Genomic DNA, 23,450 nt, shown 5'->3' on the forward strand with positions numbered 1-23,450 from the left:
GCGCGGGGGATGGCGCAGAAGTCACTCCCACCCCTTGTACACCAACAACATCGAAGCCGAGCCAGCGCTAGGCTGCGTCATACGAGTGGTTTTCCACTGGCTATTTGCTGTGTTGAGCCAAAACCAAATGGTGATACGTGGGACTCAGAAGACATCTGAATCTGGCTCGAAGCCAAGCACGGCCTGATTCGTTGTATGTGACATCGGTCGCCGAGTGTGTACCGTGAGAACACAGCATTACTGAGACATCTACACGCGCAACTCGACTCATTCACTATGCGATGTCAGTGGCACGTCTCGGGATTCCTGCAGTGGAAAAACAGGCTTGTGAGCCGCGCCGGGCTACCTTACGGGTCACGGCGCTGCTTGGTTGCAGTGGGGGAAAAGAGATTAAGACTCACCCTCACGCTCCTTCCTCTTGTTTTTCTTGCGGCGGCGGTCGATGGTGGCCACTTCGGATTTAAGGGACATGTAGCAGCGGCGGATCTCCTGCAGCTTGTCCTGCAGCACCACGATCCGCTCCGGAGGCGCAAGGCTCGACAAGTCTCCACCAGCAGTACCCGGGGGAGCGCGGAGGAAGCACGCACCAGTTTCAAATTCCAGTACTTTATACGGATTACAAAGCACATGCTTTGCACGGCATTGTTACAATTTAGAATGCTGGTTTAAGGAAATTGTATGTGGGAACTCCCAATCTCACACAGTTAACCATGTACATTTATAAAATGTGGAATGTTTAAATAATAACAGGTGATTTCATATAACTTTGGTAAGCCTGCTGCATACAATTCTTGCGTCAGATAACTTGTAATACTATTGGTGTCTTATAAAAACATTACTCTTTTGTGTGCGTCATTAATTTTTACAGTAAATAAAAAAAATTCAACCTGTAATGTACTAGACAAGAATACTTCTTTAATGGAGCACTGTCTTGATGTCGAAAAGAATCATGAGGAACTTTAGTACCTAAGTAGCTATAGTGGGCAGGGGTCTCCATCACAAGAGGCTAGAAAATATGTTCCCCCTTCAAATCACACCGGCAAATGTGAAGTATCGTGAAATAAATTGGGACACAATTTACGAGAAATAGACAAATCCCTTTATACCTTGCTCTGTCTCGTCTCTCTCAATCTGTCTCGACAAACATTATTTCTCTCTCTGCCACCCCTTACACCATGTGCTAGTGATGGGGGTGGTTGTTGTCGAAGTTCACGGCCCTTGTGCTCCTATCCTCCCATAATGCCCCACTCCTACGGTTTGAATTTCCTTCGTCTTTTATCCAATATGATTCAAGGTACGCATGTAGCCAATATAGCAGTGTCCACAATTCAACTGAAATCTTCCCAAGCAGTGCCCTAACAACAGACGGTGCTTACCGGGCAGTAGGGTCCACCTGCCGGCCCGAGGGGGGCTACAGGCCACGCGACTCTCTCCGTGGGCCCTGGTGGGCGGGCAGCTGTGCGCAGGAGACTTGGTGCCACGGGGAGACCGCGTGCCATGGTGGCCGGCCTGTGATGAGACCTTGCCAGTGCTCAGTGCTGGGAGGTCCTCACTGTCACTGCTGTGACCTGTTCCACACACATTCATAATCGCTTAAAATTCTGATAACCCTGTAGCTAAACTTTACAGACGGTACTTCATATGAACTTTCACATGCTTCAAAATGTGGTATGGGCGACTCCAGAGATGCCTGTTGGAAAATTGTATTATCTTGACATTGGTGGCTCGTGCCAAGAGAAAGCAAAGCAGCAGCAGCGTGTCTGCAAGGCGTCTCGGCTACGGGCTCAGACGACGCTCACTGCTAGACCAGGCCACCTGGGAGTTTGCCGGCACCACCACCGGCACCACCACCGGTACCAGCAGCACCAGCGGCACGCGCTTGCATCAACAAAGTGGTTATTGTGCTTCGCGTATCGGGGAGGAGGGGGAGAGGAGGGGGGGAGGAGGGTGATGACCGGCGTGGCCGTGAGGGACCATCTCTGGCGGCGCCAGCGACGGTGACACCAGCGACCTTGAAACTAGCAGCATTGATGATATTCAACATTGTTGGTAACGGAGACTTCAGCAAGAATTCTTTGAAATTAAACAAAAAATAACACTTAGTAAAAAAAACGTGAATCTGGCACGTGTGTACACAGTCTAGTACACAGGCAGGATGTTTATATTTGACAGTTCACAGCTAAGTCATGAAAACTACTTCACCTGCTTCATGCTTGTCCTTCTTGTGGCTAGCACTGGCACGTTTATGGTTCCTCTTGTGCTTTTTGGTGGTTCCTCCGCTGGGTGTGGCATGTAATCTCTTCAAGCCTGGTACAACCAAAAAATACAACGAAACAATGACGTTCGAATAAACAATTAAATAGCCTATCCTTGAAGAATGTAAAGCCTATATTTTGGAGTTTGTAAGTTTCGCCCCTGTTCTGCATTGGTTTTATTTGGGTTCTCCAATTTACTCCCATAGCTAAAAAAAGCAATATAATTGGTATTGGCCAAACATCCCAATGTTGCAAAATTATCCGCAAATTACTAATTTGGGATTACACAGAGCAAGATATCTTTTAGCGTGAAAACTTGACAGGACCCTCCTGAAATAGTGCCTTGATATGGCGTTAAGCATTCCTTGGTATACAAGTGCAACAATAATGTATAAACTTGCTTTAGAAGTCCATAGCTCTACGCTGGGTTTTTAACCAGTGATCCTGCAGGTCACAATAATAATTAATAACAAATAAACAAGTGCGGGTTCTAGCAGCTTGTGCAGAAGCGGTGACAAGTACCGCAAGACAAAAGCAATTACAGTAGAACCCCTCTCAACGACAGGATAAAAAATACATGGTAAAGGCTTTATTCGTTCAGATAGCATGGAAAGTTACCATTTTCACCCAAAAAAAGTACTTTGGAATATTTAAACAATAGATATTAATATATAAAGATACTAACATTATGAACCCCATAATATTAAAAGAAACATGGTTATTAAATGCATTCATTCATATTCACTGTACCTACAACAGCCCGTCATTAACAGGGGAATGGTCAGTACGTGAACACATTGGGCTCTAGGGTGGCCCGTCGTTAACATTGGGTGGTCGTTAAGAGGGGTTCTCTACTGTACAGTGATGCGTACCTCGGTCCTTATGATCCGCAGAACTGGACCCGCCTCCGCCACCGCCTCCATTGCTGACGCTTTCATCGAAGGAGGTGGGCGAGGCATTGCCTTCAGAGGGCGTGCCCTGTGATGCTGCAAGGCTGCCCACATGTGCCGCTGTCCCGCTCCCGCTTGGCGAGCTCCGGCTCTCGTCCGACGATGTCCTCGCGGGGGCGGCAGGAATAGCCGCAGGTGGCAGCGGCGGTGGTGGCAGAGGGGCCAAAGGTGTCGACGGAGGAGCCAAAGCGGGAGAGGGTGCTGTGGCCGACGAGAAGGAAGTAGACGGAGGCGAGGACGTTGGCGAGGCAAAGCGAGGACCCATCCTGGGACCCAGTGGGGCAGTCATAGGGGAGTGAATTGAAGAAACGAGCGACGGGACCATGGGAGGAGTGAAAATTGGGGCGACGGATGAGGGTAGGCAAGGAGCCATAGGGCCTGGTAGACGAGGGCTCAGGGACGGACTCACAGCGACACTACGCGCTAGGCTTCGTGGGGAGGCGCGGGGAGGACCACGCGGGCTGCCAAGTAGCGAGCCGAGTGGAGTCCCGGAACGGGGGCCGAATAGAGTGCCGCGTGGGGCACTGTGCGTGGTACCACGCGGTGTGCTGGTGAGTGTGCCAGGGTGCATGCTGCGGGCAGTGCCAAGAGATGTGCTTGGTGGAGAGGTAAGAGGCGTGCTGAAGGGGGTACTAAACTGGGTGCTGAGCGGAGTGAGGAATGGAGTGCCGGGGGATGAGGAAACCGGCGGGGAGGCCGAAACAGCAGGCATGGACTCTCTAAACGCCGAGGCGGAACTCTGCAGCGGTGTTGCCAAGGGGCTACTAAAAGGCCTCTCTAAACCGCTCCGTGCGTCAGACCGGTCTATTGCTACTTCCTGCCGAGGTGCTTCCGACATGGATATCTCCATCAACGTTTGCGAGACAAGATTATCCTGCTCCCTCTCCTCCTCTTCCTTTGTCCGTGCCGGCCTTATGGCGGTGTCAGGTAGCTCCACTGTAGTTAGAGAAGATTTGTCTACAAGCCTTTCGGAGACCAATTCCCTTCTCGCACAAGGTGCTGAAACTACCTCAATGCCCTTTGAGGTAGGCTCTGGACTTGTAACATCCTTCGTTTCCTGCACCTGCATGGGCTCAGCGGGCTCCTCATGCTCCTTTTCCAGTTTCACTTTCTTGTCTTGACTGCTGGACGTGCTCGACCTGCGAGGGCTGCGCCGTTTTGTCACCATTTTTTGTGGCTTTTGAACACCGGGCTCCGAAACTTCCTCTGGCTCCTCCGGCTTCTTCAGCGCCAACTGAAACGAGGATCGCTCCTCAGAGGCAGGAGTCTCCCGACTGGGAACAGCCAACAGGCAGCCCTCCCCATCGGTCTCCGTGCTTACCCTCCGTTCTTCCCCTGAGTCAGACGCCTCCTCGCTCGACACGACGAGGACTGGCAGTGCTGGCTCCAGCACCTCCATGACGGAATCCGGCTTAGTGCGCTCCTTCCTGACCCTTGACTTTGGCCCAGTGACAGCTGCTTTCTCAGGTTCTTTCGCTGGAGAGAGCTGAAGTTCACCCGTGACAATTTCTTGCTTTTGTTGTTGCTGTAGCGGTAGTTGATGTGCCTTCGGCTGCTGTTTGTGCTCCTGCTCTTGCTTCAGCTGCTGCTGCTGTTTCTGCTCCTGTTTCAATTGTTGCTGCTGCTGTTTCTGCTCCTGCTTTAGTTGCTGCTGCTGATGTTTCTGCTCCTGTTTCAGTTGCTGCTGCTGCTGTTTCTGCTCCTGCTTCAGTTGTTGCTGCTGTTTCTGCTCCTGCTTCAATTGTTGCTGCTGCTGTTTCTGCTCCTGCTTTAGTAGCTGCTGTTGCTGTTTCTGTTCCTGCTTCAGTTGCTGCTGCTGTTTCTGCTCCTGCTGCTTCTGCTCGTGCTTTATTTGCTGCTGCTGCTTCTGTGCCTGCTTCAGTTCCTGCTGCTTCTGATCCTGCTGCTTCTGTTCCTGTTGCTTCTGTTCCAGCTGCTTCTGTTCCTGCTGCTTCTGTTCTTGCTGCTTCTGCTCTTGCTTCAATAGTTGCTGTTTCTGTTCCTGCTGCTTCTGTTCTTGCTGTTTCTGTTCCTGCTGCTTCTGTTCTTGCTTCAGTTGCTGTTTCTGTTCCAGCTGCTTCTGTTCCTGCTGTTTCTGTTCTTGCTGCTTCTGTTCTTGCTGCTTCTGCTCTTGCTTCAATAGTTGCTGTTTCTGCTCCTGTTGCTTCTGCTCTTGCTTCAGTTGCTGCTGTTTCTGCTCCTGCTCCTGCTTCAGTTGCTGCTGTTTCTTCTCCTGCTCCTGCTTCTGCTCCTGCTCCAGTTGCTGCTGTTTCTGCTCCTGTTCCTGCTCCAGTTGCTGCTGTTTCTGCTCCTGTTCCTGCTTCAGTTGCTGCTGTTTCTGCTCCTGTTCCTGCTTCAGTTGCTGCTGCTGTTTCTGCTCCTGCTTCTGCTTCAATTGCTGCTGCTGTTTCTGCTCCTGCTCCTGCTTCAGTTGCTGCTGCTGTTTCTGCTCCTGCTCCTGCTTCAGTTGCTGCTGCTGTTTCTGCTCTTGCTCCTGCTTCAGTTGCTGCTGCTGTTTCTGCTCCTGCTCCAGTTGTTTCTGCATCTCCTGCTTCTGCAGCTCCTGTTTGCGTTCCTGCTCTTGTTTCTGCTGCTCCTCCTGCTGCTGCTCATGCTGCTTCTGTTGCAGTTGTTGCTGTTTCTGCTTCAGGTCCTGCTGCTGCTGTTTCTGCAGTTTGTCATTCTGTTGCTGCTGCCTCGGGCTGCTCTGTTGTGCCACAGCTCCCAATTCCTCTGCGTCTTGTGGCACTGCCGACTTCGCTGGCTTTGTCTCATCCTTGTCCACCACGTGCTCCTCCTGTGACGGCGACGTAACAAGCAACACCAGCACATCGCTCTCCTCGGCACCCTCGTCGGACTCCTTTTCTATCGTGGCGTCGGGACTTGTTGCAAAACCGTCGTCCATCTCCTGCCGCTCAGAGCTGTTTGAAGAACTCTCATCGTCCATTTCGCTATCACTTGAGAAGTTGTTGGAAGCTGCAATGAGAAAAATATCCTCCGCTAGTTCAACATTCACCATAGCAAATACCACCAATTAAGTAAATCACACCACAGCTTAAATCGTGAATCAAGTTGGACACAACGTATCTTGTGAGGCTCACCTTACCAGAAAGATAAAACCCCAGTAACTAGTGGTTTTTCACCTTTACAGAGTTAAATGCATGAGTGACTAACCATCAGACTTCTTGTCAAAGTCCCCAACACCAGAACTTCTACGTGTGTGTCTGCGTTGCATGCCTGAAAAAATGTTTAAAATGGCATCACAACACAAAAAAAAAAAATCACAGAATACTGTGTCTGTAAACGCATAATATTCATCATATCTGAAAAATAAATATTTGTTGGTATTAAAATTCTGTATACTATATTTATAAGAATTCAGCTATTTGATGTAAATCTCAATACCGTCACTAAGGCCCACACCTCCCAAGGCTAACGCCCGGCTCCTGCCTCTTCTCCTCCTTCCTCTATTTTATATCCCATGTGAACATCTCAGTCCATGTCCAGCCACAGAGCTCTCATTCAAATCCATACATTTGAATGTGTACTACCCTGATAGTAATGTAGCCGCCGCCCCTCTCCTGGACCAGATGACCAAGCTCGAAGAAATTGAACATTTACCCCATTACAAAATGCATATGGCCTGGAAAAAATTCTCGCGCACACAAATGTTAAATCTGTGTTGACATCCACATAATCGAAGGCCTTGCGCGACTTCCACATTACAGCAGCAGAGGAAGAGTGTGGAAGTGAGGTGGTGTGCTCACGCAGGCGGCCAAGGCGTTTGCCACGTACCCTCGTGCCCATTGGTGAGCGGAGACACACCGCTGCGCGTGGTGCGGTGGCTGCCGCGCCCCGTTCCGGTGTGCCCACCACGGTGGCCTCCGCGTAGAGGAGGGGTGATGCAGCCGGGTGGGGACTTCCCGGAAACCGGCCCACGCCTCCCACGGCCCACACCAGGCTCCTGTCTTTTCTCCTCTTTCCTCAAGGCCTCCGCCTTGTCCCGGTCTGCTTTGTTCTGGTTTACAGAATTTTAACAGAGACTTCATTGCACATTTCTGATTATTTTAAAATTACTATGTATTTTTTCTAATGTTTTTCTTAATTACTATTTGGTTAACAGCACCACTCTGTAAAATGAACCAACTTAAAACAAAATTTTGGTGATGCTGCATTGGAGCACATTAATAAAACAAACTCAAATTAGCCAAGAAGAGCACCTTCAAATATCAAGCAATAAAAGTACAGTTATGTATTAATAAAAACCAAAAAATACCTTAGTTTTTCTCCTGTGCTTGATTTTAGGTATGTTTTTGTCCACCGGTCTTATGATTCGATCCTCCTTCACCCATTCGTCATACCTACAGGAGGTGGGGAAAGACATCTCTTAAACGAGTTCTACAGTCTCAAAATAGTCATTGCGATTGATTTTTTTTGGGGGTAATCCATTGAATCGTGTTTGTGTCGATAAAGAATGTCTGTGGGTGTATGATACTGGAGGGTTGGATCACTCACTTTCACCTGGGCTCTAACCTATCTTAACCAAACTGTCGCAATTTCAGTTAGTGTTAGAAGACAGACGACCATTCCATCTTGTCATAAGACACAGTTGAAAAATTCTCATGTGGTCAACCAACCAAGGTTCATGTATTTTATTACGCCAAAACATGGATTGAGAGAATGAGAAGTTGCGAGAAACTCTGAAAATAAATGGCTAACATATATAATCAGCCATTACTGGACAGCCAGTAATCTTGAAGAATGAGTGCCAACTTTGCAACCTTTCGCAGAAGGAATCAATGAAGAGGTGTGGTGGCATCAGTAGCATTAGCCGTTATGATTTGTTTGACAGGTAGGCTTTCGTGACCAATATTGTCCATAAGAGGTTTTTCGGTGAGATCACGTAAATATGTGTCAGGTGATGGCGGATTTAACGACACATTTATATCTACGCGATCTAACCCAAAAACCTGCATTACCGTTATGATTTCTTCACCTTTAAAATACACACGTCAAAGGGAATAAATAAGCATGTGTGCAGTGAGAATAACACGTCTCTGTGGAGGCTGGGGACCAGACCTGACGTTCCAGCCGTAGTAGTGCACCAGGTAGATGACGTCAGTGTCCTCTTCGCCCTCCGTGTCCACGTCCTTGATGATCGCCTCGTAGATCTTGAGGCTCTTGCCTCTGCCGTATTTGACGCGCACCTTGGTGCCCAGTGGGTATCCGAGCAGCTCCTCCACGCCCTCCTCTCCCTCGTTCATCGTGCTGCTGAACCAAAATGCGATGGTGGAAGCGGCAGCGGTTTGGCGAGAGGCACCGGCAATAAGAATCTCCTTTCTCCTATTCCTTCAACACTGAAACCTGTGAAGCATGCCTTAACCACCCACAGTTGTCCAAATTCAGAGTGGTTTCAACAGAAGTTAATTTAGAGTTATTGTAACAAAAGAACACGTCACATTGTTTCACTAAGCTTTTATTTGTTCATTTAGAAGGCGATAATTTGGAGTTTTAAATTAGGTTCTCAAAAGTGGTGTGGTTTACATGAGTGGGAACACCAGGGATAATAATAAATAATGATGACAAGATAAACTCTCATATTTAATTTACCTATGTGTAGTGATGTATATTGGGGTCACTACGACGTTTAGTGCCAGCTACTGATAGAAGAGTGGAACTTCGGGTGTTAGAGCCTCCCTGACACCAGAGTATGTTATGACATGGAAGGGGGCCCTAAGGGGGCATGGTTCTGGTGACTGTCAGAGAGAGGGTAGTTGAGGACGTGACAGTCTGGTTGAACCCAAGAGGGCACGTGACCAGGACAGGGTAAGAATGTAGGCCAAAGGTGGCGAGAGGGACACGTGTATGGGCCAGAACCTTCTGGTAGGAGCCATAAGGGGGCGTGGTCAAGGGCGGAGCCAGGCCAGGCCACGCTCAGGGGCATAAAAGGGAGGTCCCGAAAGCCGATCATGGCTGTCTTCTGGAATGGAACCCGCCGTGCTACGTCTCTTCGGTCTCCGATCTTCACGCTCGGCATCGTGGGTCAGGCAGTGTGTTAACTGACCTGACCCAGTTATATAGTTACCCCGTGGTGATTACCACAATATAGTTAACACGTTGTACGTATTTAGTTACCCCGGGTGTGTCTCAAATGAACCCACTATATATGTAATACAGTAGAACCCCTCTTAACGACCATCCCCTTTAACGACTAATCGCTTAACGACGGACCACCATAGAGCCCAATGTGTTCGTATACCGACCATTCCTTCTGTTAACAATGACCTGTACAGTAAAAATTAATTAATGCATTGATTAAGCATGCGTCTTTTAAAATTATGTCTTTATAACATTGTTAGTATCTTTATGTATTCATATCCATTGTTTAAATATTATAAAGAACAGTCTCTGGATGAAAAAGGGTAACTTTCGATGCTGTCGGAACTAATTAAGCCCTTAAAATGTATTTCCTAAACTCGTTAATGACAAAATCGCTTAACAACCTGTTTCGTGGAACCAATTACCATTGTTAACAGGGGTTCTACGATAATTGGTTCTTTACCCTTCTATCTGGCAACAAAACTGACACCTTTTTACAAGGAGTCATGTTTGCATAGACCGCAATACCTGCAGTCATAATACAAACAAAAGAACATAACTCTGATAATGTGCACTGTCCTTAAAGTTGATTGATCCACACCCGAGACAGCTTTCCTTAGTCCTAGTCTCATATGGGTTGGACCAGATGACGCCAAAAGACGCCAAAAAAGACGCCAAAAGGCGCCTTTTGGCGTCATCTGGTCCAACCCATATGAGACTAGGACTAAGGAAAGCTGTCTCGGGTGTGGATCAATCAACTTTAAGGACAGTGCACATTATCAGAGTTATGTTATTTGTTTGTATTATGACTGCAGGTATTGCGGTCTATGCAAACATGACTCCTTGTAAAAAGGTGTCAGTTTTGTTGCCAGATAGAAGGGTAAAGAACCAATTATCATATTTTTTTACTGGCAAATGAGGTTCCCATAGGGGTTCTACTGTAATGTGAAATGGTGTGAAAATTCTAAAAACAGTGGGTTCATTCAAAAAGGTTTAAAAGAAACACTTGTTTAACCATTTTAATTTAATTTTCCACATCTAAGTTGAAAATTATCAATAGGCTATAAGTGGACAAATGGCAACAAAACCAACAAATACAGTAACCACTCACGTTAATGCCCATATTTCTCTGTCACATGAGTAATGTATGTAAATTCTTCTAATTCTATTAGGATGGTGCAACTTTTTTTTCCCTAAAGCCCCTTGTTCCAAGAATTTTGGGCTCTACTCACACTATTTCAATTGAAAATAATGGACTTGAAATAATAATCCAGCACTTACTCAGAAATGTCCCCGTCTGCTTTGTCCTTGAGCTCCTGCTTGGGAGAAGTCACATCGCTTGACCCCGCACCAAGGTCCGCCGACTCCTCCTGGTATTTCCAGCAATCGCCCTGGCTATCGGCGATGCTTGAATTGCACTCCTCCTCCTTCACCTGGGACTCATCTCCGGCCGGGTCACCCGCCGTGGCTGCGCAAGGTTCCACCAGCCTCACCGGCTTGTCGCTCTCCCCCTTGGCACCCTCCGCGTTCTCAATCGGAGCAGCGGCCGGTGCGGCAGGGGGCACAGTGGAGACAGCAGCGGTAGAAGGGGTTGGACAGCTGTCCTTGTCTTGCTCTTGGCTGTTGTCTTCCCGGACACTCTCATCCTTCTCCGGTTTACCCTCTTTCTTCGACTCCCGGGGCGTGATGCTTTTACGAGGAGGGATGTCTCGCATGACCCTCCGACGACCCTGGTAAACAAAGTTTGGCAGGAACAACGTTCAATTGAAGGCCATCGAAATACTTCAAAAGCTTCAAGTGAAAATTTAGACTGAAGGGTTTTGCTTACAAATATAAATTCAAGAGCCAATTCCACCAATGTTCTGGTGTTTCAAATTCAGATTAAATAATGTCCGATATACAGTATAATGCTTTGCCCAGAGGCATTTGCCATGGCTTTCGATGAACAGAAGATCCCTTCAATATTTGAAACCTATTTCTTAATGTATGGACAAAAAACAATCACCCACGCGGCAACAGCAAGCACAGTAGAACCCTGCACATCCGAGTACCGCGTACGTGTGAATCCACACTATCCACGTGTCTGGGTTGAAACCCGCAGCGTGGCTGTTGGCCGTGTGACCAGCGAGTCGAGCTGCCTCCCAGCGCGGCAGTCACGCGGATCTCAGCAGTGCACACACGTCTGCAAAATGGACGCGCTTGTAACAATGACCCGCAAGTCTGTTCTTCCAGTGTACAGCATCCGCCCGGTTAAAATGTCATCTACCAGACAACACCAAGCTGGATGCGCTTACCATTTATGCCATTTCGTAACCTCGCTTAGCAAAAAAAAGTTGTTTTTTTTTACAAATATAACAACAGCCTTTGCTCTCGTGAAAGCTGTGCCCTCTTCACCCCAGACACTGTATTTCGGACACACATAGGTTCTACTGTAGGCATAATGTAACATTTTTAATCGATTAAGCAAGATGATTTAAAAATAAAAACACAAAGGACAGACAATATATATATACACATCTGAAAATGACAATACAAACACATCATTATTGTTAAAAGGCACATTTGTAAACGTCCTAGCATATGCTCACTCTCTGAGGCTTGGCCACCTCATCTTCTTTTTCACTCTCAGAGCTGGATGACGCATCTTCTTTTGTGCTTTTGGCCGCGGTGCTGTTTTCCCCAGGCTCCACAGACTTGACCGCCTTGACCACCTTGACCGCCTTGACCGCCTTGACCGACTTGACAGGTGACGGCGGCCTTTCTTTCTCCTCGGCGGGCTGCTTGTCTGACTTCTTGGAACAAAGATAAATTGGCAGGCAAATGCAGAGACAGATAAGCCTCCAGCTTCACTATCAAAGAATACTGCGCTTCTCTTCACAAACACAATGGTACCTCGGTATACGTCGTTAATTTGTTCCAGAAGGTAGGACTTATACCGAAAATGACGTATACCAAAATAATTTTTCCCATAAGAAATAAAGGGAAAGAAAATAATCCGTTCCAGAGTATAAGAAATGATATTTTATATGGCATTTTATACTTTAATGGGGTTGTATAAAATAATTTAGACACTACTTATTACTAAAATGCATACATAAATTAAAATAAATGCATAAATAAATAAAAATCAATTGAAATCAAAATAAAATTTAACATCACTTTACCTTGCTGAGAGGAGTTGAATGAATTTGCAAAAAATTCACGTTAAAATGACAAAAAACACGTGAAAATTCACCGAGAGTTATAGCAAGGGTTGTGCACTGAACGAGATCTACTGTACAGGCAGACTGAGGAGCGGCGCTTTGTTTCAGTCGTGAACGGGGTAGACGCAAGTACGCGGTGACTCATCCCTACCCATACAAGTTCTAGCAAGCGCTTCGTATCCCAAGCAAGACGTCGTATCCCAAGACATTTTTTCTCTCGTCCAAACACAACGTATACCAAATTCGACGTAGTTCCAAAGCGGTCGTATACCGAGGTATGACTGTATGTGCATTTGTGGCAGACAATGAGGTCTGTCAAAACAAGACTTGTCATCTTACCTTCACTATGGGGGTTGCATCTTTTTGCAGCGGTTCTTTGCTGGTGTCCAGTCTTTCCTCTGCTTGCGCCTCCTGTTTTTGTTGTTGCTGCTGCTGCTTCTGTTGCTGCTTCTGCTGCTGCTTCTGTGGCTGCTTAGGCTGGTGTGGCTTCTGTTGCTGTTGTTTCGGTTCTTCTGCCTTAGGCTCGGAGGTCAGCGATAAGTTGAATCTGATTCCAGCAGACTTGCAGTATTCCTCAAATCCATGCAGATATCTGCGCAATGTGGATATTGATAACAATGAAACCAGATGTGTGGGGACCCTGTATTTTATAACTTATAATTATAATACTTACATTTTAAATAACTGGACATTGTACAAAAAAAACAAGCAATAATCAATACAAAAAAAACCTTAATAACTTAGAATTAAACATTCACATGTATTTTAAATAGAAATGTGTAAGCAATCTTTCGAAGATAATTCCATGCAAACTACGTCAGCCAAAGCTAGCTGTAATGTCAACTATATTTCAAGTTAAAATCCAATAATTTTCCTAATAAACATAATATTACAGTATTTTTTCATAGATATCGATAACAAATATTTATAATGCTTGTTTACACAGGAAAGCCTGAGTCTCGTGACCTTTTTTCAAGAGGGTCTCAAAGTTTTTGCAGTATAGTAGAAATTGTAACTTCTGGGTAACTTTGAAATTTGGAAAATTAATGCATGACCCCGGCACACAATGGCCTACTCTTGCGAATTAGGTCGGGGATCTTTAACGTCCACTCTGAAGCAGATGGCACGTATGTTGATGGTTAGCGACAAGATGAGGATGGTCGCTGGATTGAAACCATGAACCTCTGTAAAAAGCGGGGAAAGGGCAACCGCTGGGCCAAGTAATCGCCTGTAACTGAATCAAAACTTGAAAGGCTGATTGATATAGTAAGTCATATCAGAGTTCTGATAAGACACTTCAAAAGTAATTAGTTTGATTTGAAGTAAAATTATTCATCACTTCAAGTATCTGCAAAGTCACACCTTCCATATGCAGTCTTCACGTTGTAGGACGCTGCAGAGTTGAGAATCGGGAGTCCGAGCTCTTTGTAAATGAGTTTCCATACTGCGCCACTATCAATCTGCAAGCCAAGGTGTGCACAGACCATTGGAGAGATATGCATTTTCTTAATCAGTCATGTCAACAGGAATGTTGTTCCTTTAAAAATAAATTTAAAAAAATCACGGCAAACAGCAATATACAATGACACAACAGTAGTGGAAAAGTATAACATGAATGCAAAAAATGTTAAATGGTCGATAATTTATTCCATCAATAGTTGTAACCTGAAGGATTGAATGCTGCAAGGAATACAATTGTGCATGGAGGAAGGGATACATGTTTGCATGTGCACTATTCTTACACAAATGTAGCCGTCCCGCTCCTGGACCAGCCGATAAAGCTTGAAGAGATTCAGGACCCGGTAACCCAAAAATGGGGTTTTGTTTATTGGTGTTCCTGCAGAAAATAAAACAAAACAGCCTCTGTGAACCTATTGAAGGAAGACCGTGTAAAAATGGCTCACTTATGTACAGATCCAACAAAAAAATAAAAATCATCCCTTGCAATGTTTTGTAATAGCTGAAGCTAAACTTTCAAAACATTACTTTTAATGTTAATTTTAAAACGTTTATTTGAAACAAAAAAATGATGTTGTGGAAAAACAGGGAAATAAATTATCCACGCCGAGTCTAATGGTTAATTTTTCAAGACCTTACAACAAAAACGGGGCATTACCTCGGTCATCCATGAATTTGTAGAGCTGCTGCAGAAAGTTCTCCTTTTCCTCAGGGTTTGGCTCCTCTTCAGGCTACAAAGTAAAACATATAAAATGGCTTGCACATTTTACATTCCTGCTCCATACCACAACGCTTTTGGCGTGCCGAAACTTATTCCAAAATTTGACCCTATATGCGTCGACGGAAAATCTTTCCGTAATAAGGAACTTGCTTTTTTTGAACGGCACCATGGTGTGTATTTTCCACGCGCAGTGTTTCTATTATGTTAATCAACTGAGAAATGCGACACCTTATCTTGGCATTTGCCCATAGTTACGGATCACAGCAGTCATGCGCTCACCATCCGTCTCACTCCGCAGGGAGGTGACTCAAGCATTAACAGACATTCGCTCTAGGAATTGTTCTTGGGAGGCGGCAAGCCATTGATAATTAAAAACATGTATATATTCAACTGCCGTACAGTTTAATCAGTACTTTGCATTCCCTTTAAAATTTTCCGTGTAGTGTTATGTGAAAAATGCAATTAACGTTTAAAATTTCAATACAAAAACACCATGTTAGACTAAAAATATTACATTTATACAAAACAAATCAACAGTTTCCACCCCCCCCACCCAATCAATGTCTTTGCTAAATGGAATCAATGTGCCTTTTCAAAAGTAGTTCCTACAATAAAGAATTTTCTAAATACCTAATTTACCAACTCTACATTCAACTGCTATTTAAATTATGTCATTAGCCTTAAAAGTACTTTTATAATGACATAAAACTAAAAAAAACATGCTTTCTTGACCTCTGGGTTAGTGCTAACAATCATCATTGTGGATACAGATATATAGAATGCTTGAGTGTCTTATTGTTAAAACAGATCCTTACTTTTGGGCCTGACAGAATAAGGTATAAGCTTTTCAGCAATTCTTGGTAACCAGTCTGACAATGTCAAACTCGCTATAAATTAAAACCATGAATTATAATTAGGCAGAAGCCTGGGAATAAAATCAATAATTTAAATGTCCCTGAAATGCAATGTGTCACAAGAGCTGGCCAGGTAACTCAGGGGTCAGAGCACTAAGTCAGCACTGATAAGATCCTGGTATCAAATCTGAGTTGTCATCTGTGATTAAAACAGGTTCTTAAGTGCATTGGGATGATGGTCTAAACAGTCACCAACGACGGCTCAAACAAATCACATTAAATTTAGTTTTGCGCTTAATTTGATTAAAAGGCCAGGCCCGACAATGAAACAAATCTGTTCACCGTCGTACAAGGCATGCAACAAATATTTATCTGCAGGAGGGTGTGTAAAAGTGTGCCCATAGATTAAGTAAGATAACTTGAAGGCATTTCGGAAGCAGTCTATAATATATCCTTCTGAAGACAGTTCTTTGACTCAAAAGGGGTGTGGGAATGTGAATTCTGAATGGATACTTCATATAATTTTGCATGACACCGATATCAAAAATAGAAATTGTACAAAAAGACAAAACAAATTAAGATGACATTAAGGTTGAGATTGCCAAAACAAATACCTAGGAAAAGAGTGCTATTAGATGTGATTGCATTTAGATTCTTTATAACGTTAATTTATTGCTGTTAAATCACCCCCAAGAGACAAAAAGGCGAAACACCAGCGGCGGTCCTACCTCGGTTTTGTCACCCTGGTTACGGCTCCCATTGCTGCCACGACCTCCGCCATCATCGTCTTCTTCTTCGTCAGCGGGGCCGTCGTCATCGTCCGGGTCCTCCTCGGTGGAGCTGTCCTCACTCAGCTCCGACCGCCAGCATGGCGGCACCATCAGCGCCTCCCTGAACTCCAGCGCGCTTTCAAGCGCCGACTTTAGTGACGGTTCCAATTTGGGCGCCGAGTCCAAGTTCAGCTCTTTCAGGTCGCTCCTCAGAACCACGTGACTGCAGAATCACATCATTCGAGACTTACACTTTAATTTATGAATGCATTACGTTTTTTCCACACTACCACCCTAAAGTAGCAATATGTAAATTACAGTATTGTTTTTAGAACCATTTGTGAGGTTTCTACATAACAATCTTTTTAAGGTGGCCGAGTGGCTCAGAGATTAAAGCATTGAACTGGCAACGCCGAGTTCCCAGATACGAATCTGGGCTGCTGTCCGTGATGAAACCAGGTTCTTAAACGTAGTGAGTTGATTGTCTCAGCACAGTTCCAATGACTGCACAAAAACACGAGGGTTGTTTAAATTGTTTATTACATGAGTGGTAATTGCATTAAAATGGTAACAATTGGTAAATGCTTTGTCACATGCATATAAAATGTTTATCAACGACCATAACATATTTACCCTTTGAACTGAAAAACTAAGGGAGCTGCCGGGGTATAATGGTTAGCATCCTGGACTTGCAATCCAGAGGATGCCTGTTCAATTCCATTCTCCCAACACTTCAGTGGAAGCAATGGGGCAAGTCTCTTAAATATTCTCTATTGGGTAAAGAGTAGGTTACGCATCTCTTCCAAAACGTATGGTCAGTGTGGAAGAGTATACAAATTTCCATCTCGAGTTGTCTAATTGGGTGGAGGCCCTTTTGCCAGGAGTGGCACGAACAAGCGATTGCAGGGCTGCGAAAACTGAGAAATTAGGGCAAATGTACCACACCGCAACTTAGGCCTGCTGCTGGTGATTTAAGAAGACGGACGCTGGGAAATCAGTCGTACACGCTGTGCTGTTTGAACATTCGCATGTGCTAATCGTTGCATTCCTTGCTAAACTTACAATGTAATCGATACGGATTCCTTATATACGGATTTGGTACCCTATTGTTAAAATAATTACTGTTCAATAACCCTAAAATATCTCCATCCACGATAATTTGAGATCTCAGGAGGCGTTATGCATCTCCTTCTGCAGACCACTGCTCAGCAAAACTTCTGAAGGGATTCTTCATTCCATGACATGATGGCAATTGCACGTCAGGATACAATTTGGGGAAAAGACAAAACAAAGTGTTTTGTTAAATTTAATTCAGTCATTATAATTCAGTCATTTTGAGGATAACAGCATGAAATTCCAGAGGCACAGTAATAGGTACTTACAACTTCCCATCCTTGAAAGAGCGCACAAGGCAGAAGTCCTTTTTCACCGTGATCTCATCACTGCAAGCTGGCGACACAACCTGAAAATGAGATGTAAGCAGAAGGTTGCAACACAGGCACACACAGTCCTTTGATTTTGCAAGGCACAGTACGTAAAAAAAATCGAAGCAAAAAACTATCCGCATTAAGTGCTCCACAATGAGATTTTTAAGCACACCTAGAGGCACTTTTTTTCATTCAAGTTCTTTAGCTTTACATTCTACTTACTCTGTGGACTACTGTTAAAATAGGTCTTTATTATTTTTTTATTTTGTGCAGTGCCACAAAGCTCAGACAGCAATTCACTTAAAAAATGTTGGACACTTCTCATCAACTTCTCATCTTTCTCACACATTTAAGCTGATTAGGTGTTCTTTGAAGTTCCAGTGGATGAGCACTTTTCAAACGTTTATTGACACACATCATCCATATTGCAAGTGGGAGTATGTCACGAGTTTATAGACTGATGATGTCAAACATGATGTAAAAATGGTAAGTTGGCAGACTTATTAAGTAAGCCATGGTGTTCTCTGGGTGTGCCAGGATGAATGTTTGGGAGTGCACCCACCAGAACTGGACAAAAGCCACGACACTTGCGCTCTCCTCCAACCGAATCCACCGCCATAACCTTGCCCAAGAGGTCATCATTAATCCTTTTCTGGTCTTCATCTTCTTCTTCTGACGAAGATGACTCCTCTTCCTCTTCATTGGGACTGCGCGCAAAACACAAGTCTTTCCAATTACAATTTCATGAAGCCATTGGGCAGTTTTCCATATATGGACCAATAGAGTGGATGGTACAAGGGCGTTTTCATTACGTGACGAGACTATCAATAGAAGTCAACCTGATTTTAAGAAAAAAAGTGGTAAACTCCGATTAGCACGGTTGGCTACATACGGTGCGAAAGAAGTTCCACACACATATTTATACATCGTGAAAATTGAATTATCCTGAATCCTCAATGGCCATATTTTAGTTACGAGATTTTGTCAAAAGATAGCAGTTAAATTAGATTATCAAAGATGGTGGGGTACTGCACATTACAACAGCAGAAAAATTCACTTTTATCCATGAGAATGTTAAGACAAGAAAAATGTATCAAATATAGGTGCAACATTGTGACAGCCTAATGAATCAAGGCAATGTTTACAATTTGGGTTGAACATCTGTAAGCAGGATGCGAGCACATCTGTGATGAGGATAGATGTGATAGGCGAGTTTATTCCTCAACTCAAGTCAATATTGTGCATGCCAAGAGGTTCATTTTGGATGACACACAAGTATGAATTCTTCACATTACAGGAGATGTGGGGATGAAGGTAAAACCAATTAATTACATATTAGAATTAAAATTATTTACAAAAAATACATCCCCTGGATGCCAAAAATGTTAATGACAGATTATAAAAGCAAACAACATTCAGGTCTGTTCTTTTTTGCCAAATTAATGTGAAGGTAAGGCCTTTTTTGTCTGAATGGAGCCTTTTTAGTCATTTATAAAACACGTCCACACAGCTGTCACAATATCTCAACATAATTATTTAATAAACATCCTAAGACAATTCTGCAATAGGCACTTGAAGGAAAAAAAAGATTAAAAAAGGCAAACTGGCTTAGAAACGTTGTCAGCTAGATTTGGATTTCACATGGTAAGTTTATCCAAACTCAAGCAAAGGGAGATCACCATTAGTGCTCAACAACGATGACCGCATCAGTGAATAAGTCAAGGAATAAATAAATAGATCAACTTATCCAAGAGGATCACTTTGGTTAAGACACTAAACCATATTCAACCTATGAATATTGCTACCAATTCATGCCCAACCACTGCTGAAGAAAAAACACATTCAACTGCCAATTCTGAAACCCAAAATTAACAACAAAATCAATAAAACATGCGTAATTGTGTATTGTCATCGCCCGTCATCATACCTGTATAAACTGCCCTGGTCATAAAAGGAATCCGTTTCACAGGAATAAACAAAATTAGTTAACCTTACACAATAGGGCTGGAGCGCCGGCCACGATTCGACTTCTTTCCCATGACCGGAGTGCCAAAGTGTTCTGGGTTTGACAGAGGCAGGTGGTCCAGGGTCTTCCGAGATCAGGGATGATGGGGTGGTAATGGAGGGAATAAAGCAAACACATACTCTTATTAATGTCACTGCTAAACTGTTAACACCTCCTTTGACCAGAATGTGTCTGCCAAAAACATTACAGAATGGATTGGTGTAATTAAAAGCAATTATCCACACAAGTTAGTGCACGTCCAAAATTAAAGAATAAATCCTACAATTTTAGAACATATATTCATAATCTTTTTCACATCACGTGTACATTTTCTGCTACACTTCAAACTCATCCAGTGACTTAAATTTCTTTGTGGTTTGCCTAATTTTGAAATTGAATAGTAAGGCAATTACAGGAGTAGAATACATGACTCAAAACACTTGAAGTTGGTATTTGCCGAAAAAGCTTTAGCACAACGGTCATCGCACCATTCCTCCGTTTGAGAAAATTATGCTTCGCCCGATAACTTTAATTCACACATCAGGGTTGTTAAATATTGATGACGATGTTGGGAACAATTTCTTTAAAAGAATTCTCAGTAGGACAGGAAATGCACATTAGCTCTGAGTGTGCCACCGGACCAGGTAACGAAGCTTCGCTGCTGAACTGTTTGCAAAGCGAGAAGCGATGATACACTGACGTGACTATATGCAGCCGCACACCTACCTCGCTCTCGGCAAAGTGTCTCTCGCCCTTGAGGCAGAGGGACGACCTCCGCAGGGTCTTCTCATCGCCATCGTCAAACACTGTCAAAGGACATGCACATAACACACCTTATAAGGGCACATGTTTCTGACCTAGCTTTCCTGCCAGGACACTTCCCACCACAAATACACAAACACACTGTGGCAGTAAAACTAACTTCTCAAAGCAGTTGCTCAATTTCAAAATGTCAAAGCAACAGAGCAGTAACCAACTGCAGACATCAATCATCTGGGAGGTCAGTACTTCAGTCCAACGTCCGACAAAAATGTACCGACAATTGTGTTGTTGAATTCAACATGCTGCTTTGTGGCAGTTTAAACCAAGTGATGCAGCATGGATGTGTGCTTTGTGTTTCACACTAGGGACCTGCCCATGTCCTGTTAAGTCTGTCAATATCATCTTTAAAAATACCAAGCATGTCACCAGGATTCCAGTAATGTTCCCCCAAGGTCTTCATAGTGGCGATTGTGATTATTGGTTTGAGCTCCTATACATCTTACACTAACATCATCATGTAATTCGTTTGCAACAGTTGCTACACATTGAGGCAGTAAAACTTGACATTGCATCACAATGGACCAACATTCCTCATATAGTGAGAAATAAATGTATTATTTGGCTACTACTTAAAACCCAAAACTATTTGTTAACTATTAATTGACAAATTGATGAATATCCATTATTACACTTATGATACATGCATCATATCATGTGTATCCACATTAACTATTTTCAATTTTGATTTTGTAATTGGTTCAGAGGAAACCTGCTGGTCCATGGAAACCCCGCATCCACAAATGCATCATGACATGGTGAAAAAATTTACTTCTGAATAAAATCATAACTTCACATAATGACAATTAAAATGCATACAATAAATACTAGAAAATTACATCCAATCAGATCAGCATCATCAATCATTGTTCACAAACCAACAATTTTACCATGTTGGAGTACCCATATATTTAATTTTCTCTAGAAGTGTGCAACAGCAAAAATCTAAATAATTGACTCTAGTGAAAAATAACCTAATTGCTTAAAATGTATGAGCAAGGCTGAAAGAAAAAACATCCCAATATAAAAACAAGTTTAATCCGTAAAAGCAGACTACATCTGCGGATACCAAAGGAAACTATCACGTGGTGCAAGTGTTAGCAGCAATCTGCAGAAAACTAGGTTTGTGCTTGGGTGTGTAACCCAACAGTAAAGTTAACCAAAAGAGCCAAACAAAGCCTTTTGGTACGCAGATTTTATTAATGCAGAACATTAATTTCATACCGCTGTGACCATGCCCTACACATCTTCGAAAGACTTCACTGAAAAGCACCGATTTTATATTTGTTGATATAAATACAACTAAGTATTTCAGGTACATATTTTAGACAAGGGCTAAAGTGTCTATGGGACCATGGTGTAGGCCAATCCGTTCAAAGGACAATGCATACTTTATCAAAGTGTGCTTGTTTGCATTTTTTAGCAAAAGCATGTGTGGTTAATGCAGCCTTGATGCTTTGGAATAGGCGTTTAAAAACCATAACACAGTTATTATTGCCTGAACGTGTAATGCCTATTCTTTTTTTAAGGGCTAAAGTGGTTAGCAACTTCCTTCTTGGGTTACAATGCTAGTTATCTGTAAAGCCCATACATTTTATAGTGTCCCAAACATTGAGAACTGCATTCCAAAAATAAATACCGCAATTTATAAAAAAAATTACAACCATACCAGCAAGATGATTAAGCTAATTATCCAATTTAAATAAGCACCTAGCAGTTAGACATCTGCATCCCCTTCAGCAGAACAGCATATTAATTGCATTTTTTAACGAAAATTACTGCACATAAGATTAGACGATTATGTTTAAAAGGGGTCTTCATTGTGTTGCAAGCCCTAAAAGAACTCCGATCTCATTTTGCAAGCCAACATCCTCCAATAGCTTGATATGTACATGTTAATTGGTAGATCACTGCTGGGCTTCCAAACAGCCAGGAAATCATCAAGGGAGATTTCACATGGTCTCAATGAATCCTTTTGTCAACAAAGTAAGCTTTGACAAGGCAGAATTTCAGCCAGTCTTGAAGGTTGCATTATTTTCAAGAGCCCAGAAAAGAGTCCATCTATACTTGCGAGGATACTTCATTGTTTTTTTATTAACTATAAACCTCTGAAGCCAGTCACTATTAAACTTACCACACAGATTACCAATAGCAATGACTACATCTGCATAATTTTGTAAGACTGACAATGAAATACTATAAAAAAAAAAGTGTTTATTTAAAATATAAATGTGCTGCATACCAGCATGATTAGCTTGTGCACACCAGAATGTGAGCACACATAGGTTTATTCTTGCACACCTCAAAACACTATTCTTTGTACAGTTGAATCCCATAACAAAATGGAGACTTCTTATATGTAATTGCTTAGTAGCTTGTTAATTTGACACTTGTCAACCTGTGCAGCTTAACATGATAATTTTATTGCTTAGCATTTGCACACATCAAAAGGATGTGCGCTAAAAACTGCAACTATCACTTATCAACCAACACAGCTCGCAGGAGAAGCCGCTTACCGTCAACATTTGCAAATTACATTTATTCGGTCCTCTGCTTTGGGTGGTGTTATCAATAGGCCAGGTCATTTAATCTCCATTAGGCTTGCATCACCACTTACTGCATTACCATCATCACTTGGCCTCAGTGTACCGAGCACTGAACTTATATGCTGACACTGAGCATGGAAACTGTGAAAGACTGCAGCAAATGCAGGCAAAACTGAAAAATGTAGCACTAGTTAATACAAATAGGGTTATAATTAATCACTGAATTTTTTGAACCTGTCATTTTCATCAATGTATATATATTTCCCAAATGCCTCTAGTTGTTAGAGAGCACTGTGATGTACTATTAATGACTTGATGTATGAAAGACAATGATGGCAATATA

At 43.3% G+C, this 23,450-nt stretch overlaps 1 protein-coding gene across 4 annotated transcripts in view; it reads right to left on the reverse strand.

Annotated features, from left to right (window-relative positions):
- ARID4A (AT-rich interaction domain 4A) overlaps positions 1–23,450 on the reverse strand; it is a 35,650-nt gene that overhangs the window by 2,992 nt on the left and 9,208 nt on the right. Inside the window, exons 6-23 of one of the 4 annotated variants that reach the window (XM_078858675.1) lie at positions 20,469–20,548; positions 19,733–19,827; positions 18,300–18,444; positions 17,693–17,772; positions 16,269–16,533; positions 14,624–14,696; positions 14,250–14,344; positions 13,870–13,967; positions 12,847–13,099; positions 11,893–12,093; positions 10,586–11,034; positions 8,285–8,476; positions 7,482–7,566; positions 7,001–7,223; positions 3,128–6,181; positions 2,203–2,307; positions 1,377–1,568; positions 402–554 (exon numbers count right to left, since the gene is read on the reverse strand). In XM_078858675.1, the coding sequence (XP_078714801.1) occupies positions 402–554; positions 1,377–1,568; positions 2,203–2,307; positions 3,128–6,181; positions 7,001–7,223; positions 7,482–7,566; positions 8,285–8,476; positions 10,586–11,034; positions 11,893–12,093; positions 12,847–13,099; positions 13,870–13,967; positions 14,250–14,344; positions 14,624–14,696; positions 16,269–16,533; positions 17,693–17,772; positions 18,300–18,444; positions 19,733–19,827; positions 20,469–20,548 (5,838 nt within the window). Of the gene's footprint in view, positions 1–401; positions 555–1,376; positions 1,569–2,202; positions 2,308–3,127; positions 6,182–7,000; positions 7,224–7,481; positions 7,567–8,284; positions 8,477–10,585; positions 11,035–11,892; positions 12,097–12,846; positions 13,100–13,869; positions 13,968–14,249; positions 14,345–14,623; positions 14,697–16,268; positions 16,534–17,692; positions 17,773–18,299; positions 18,445–19,732; positions 19,828–20,468; positions 20,549–23,450 lie in introns of all 4 variants that reach the window. The other 3 variants (XM_078858674.1, XM_078858676.1, XM_078858673.1) reach the window with 3 other exon arrangements.

This window comes from Lampetra fluviatilis, chromosome 7 (genome assembly GCF_964198595.1).
Source record: "Lampetra fluviatilis chromosome 7, kcLamFluv1.1, whole genome shotgun sequence".
NCBI lineage: Eukaryota > Metazoa > Chordata > Hyperoartia > Petromyzontiformes > Petromyzontidae > Lampetra > Lampetra fluviatilis.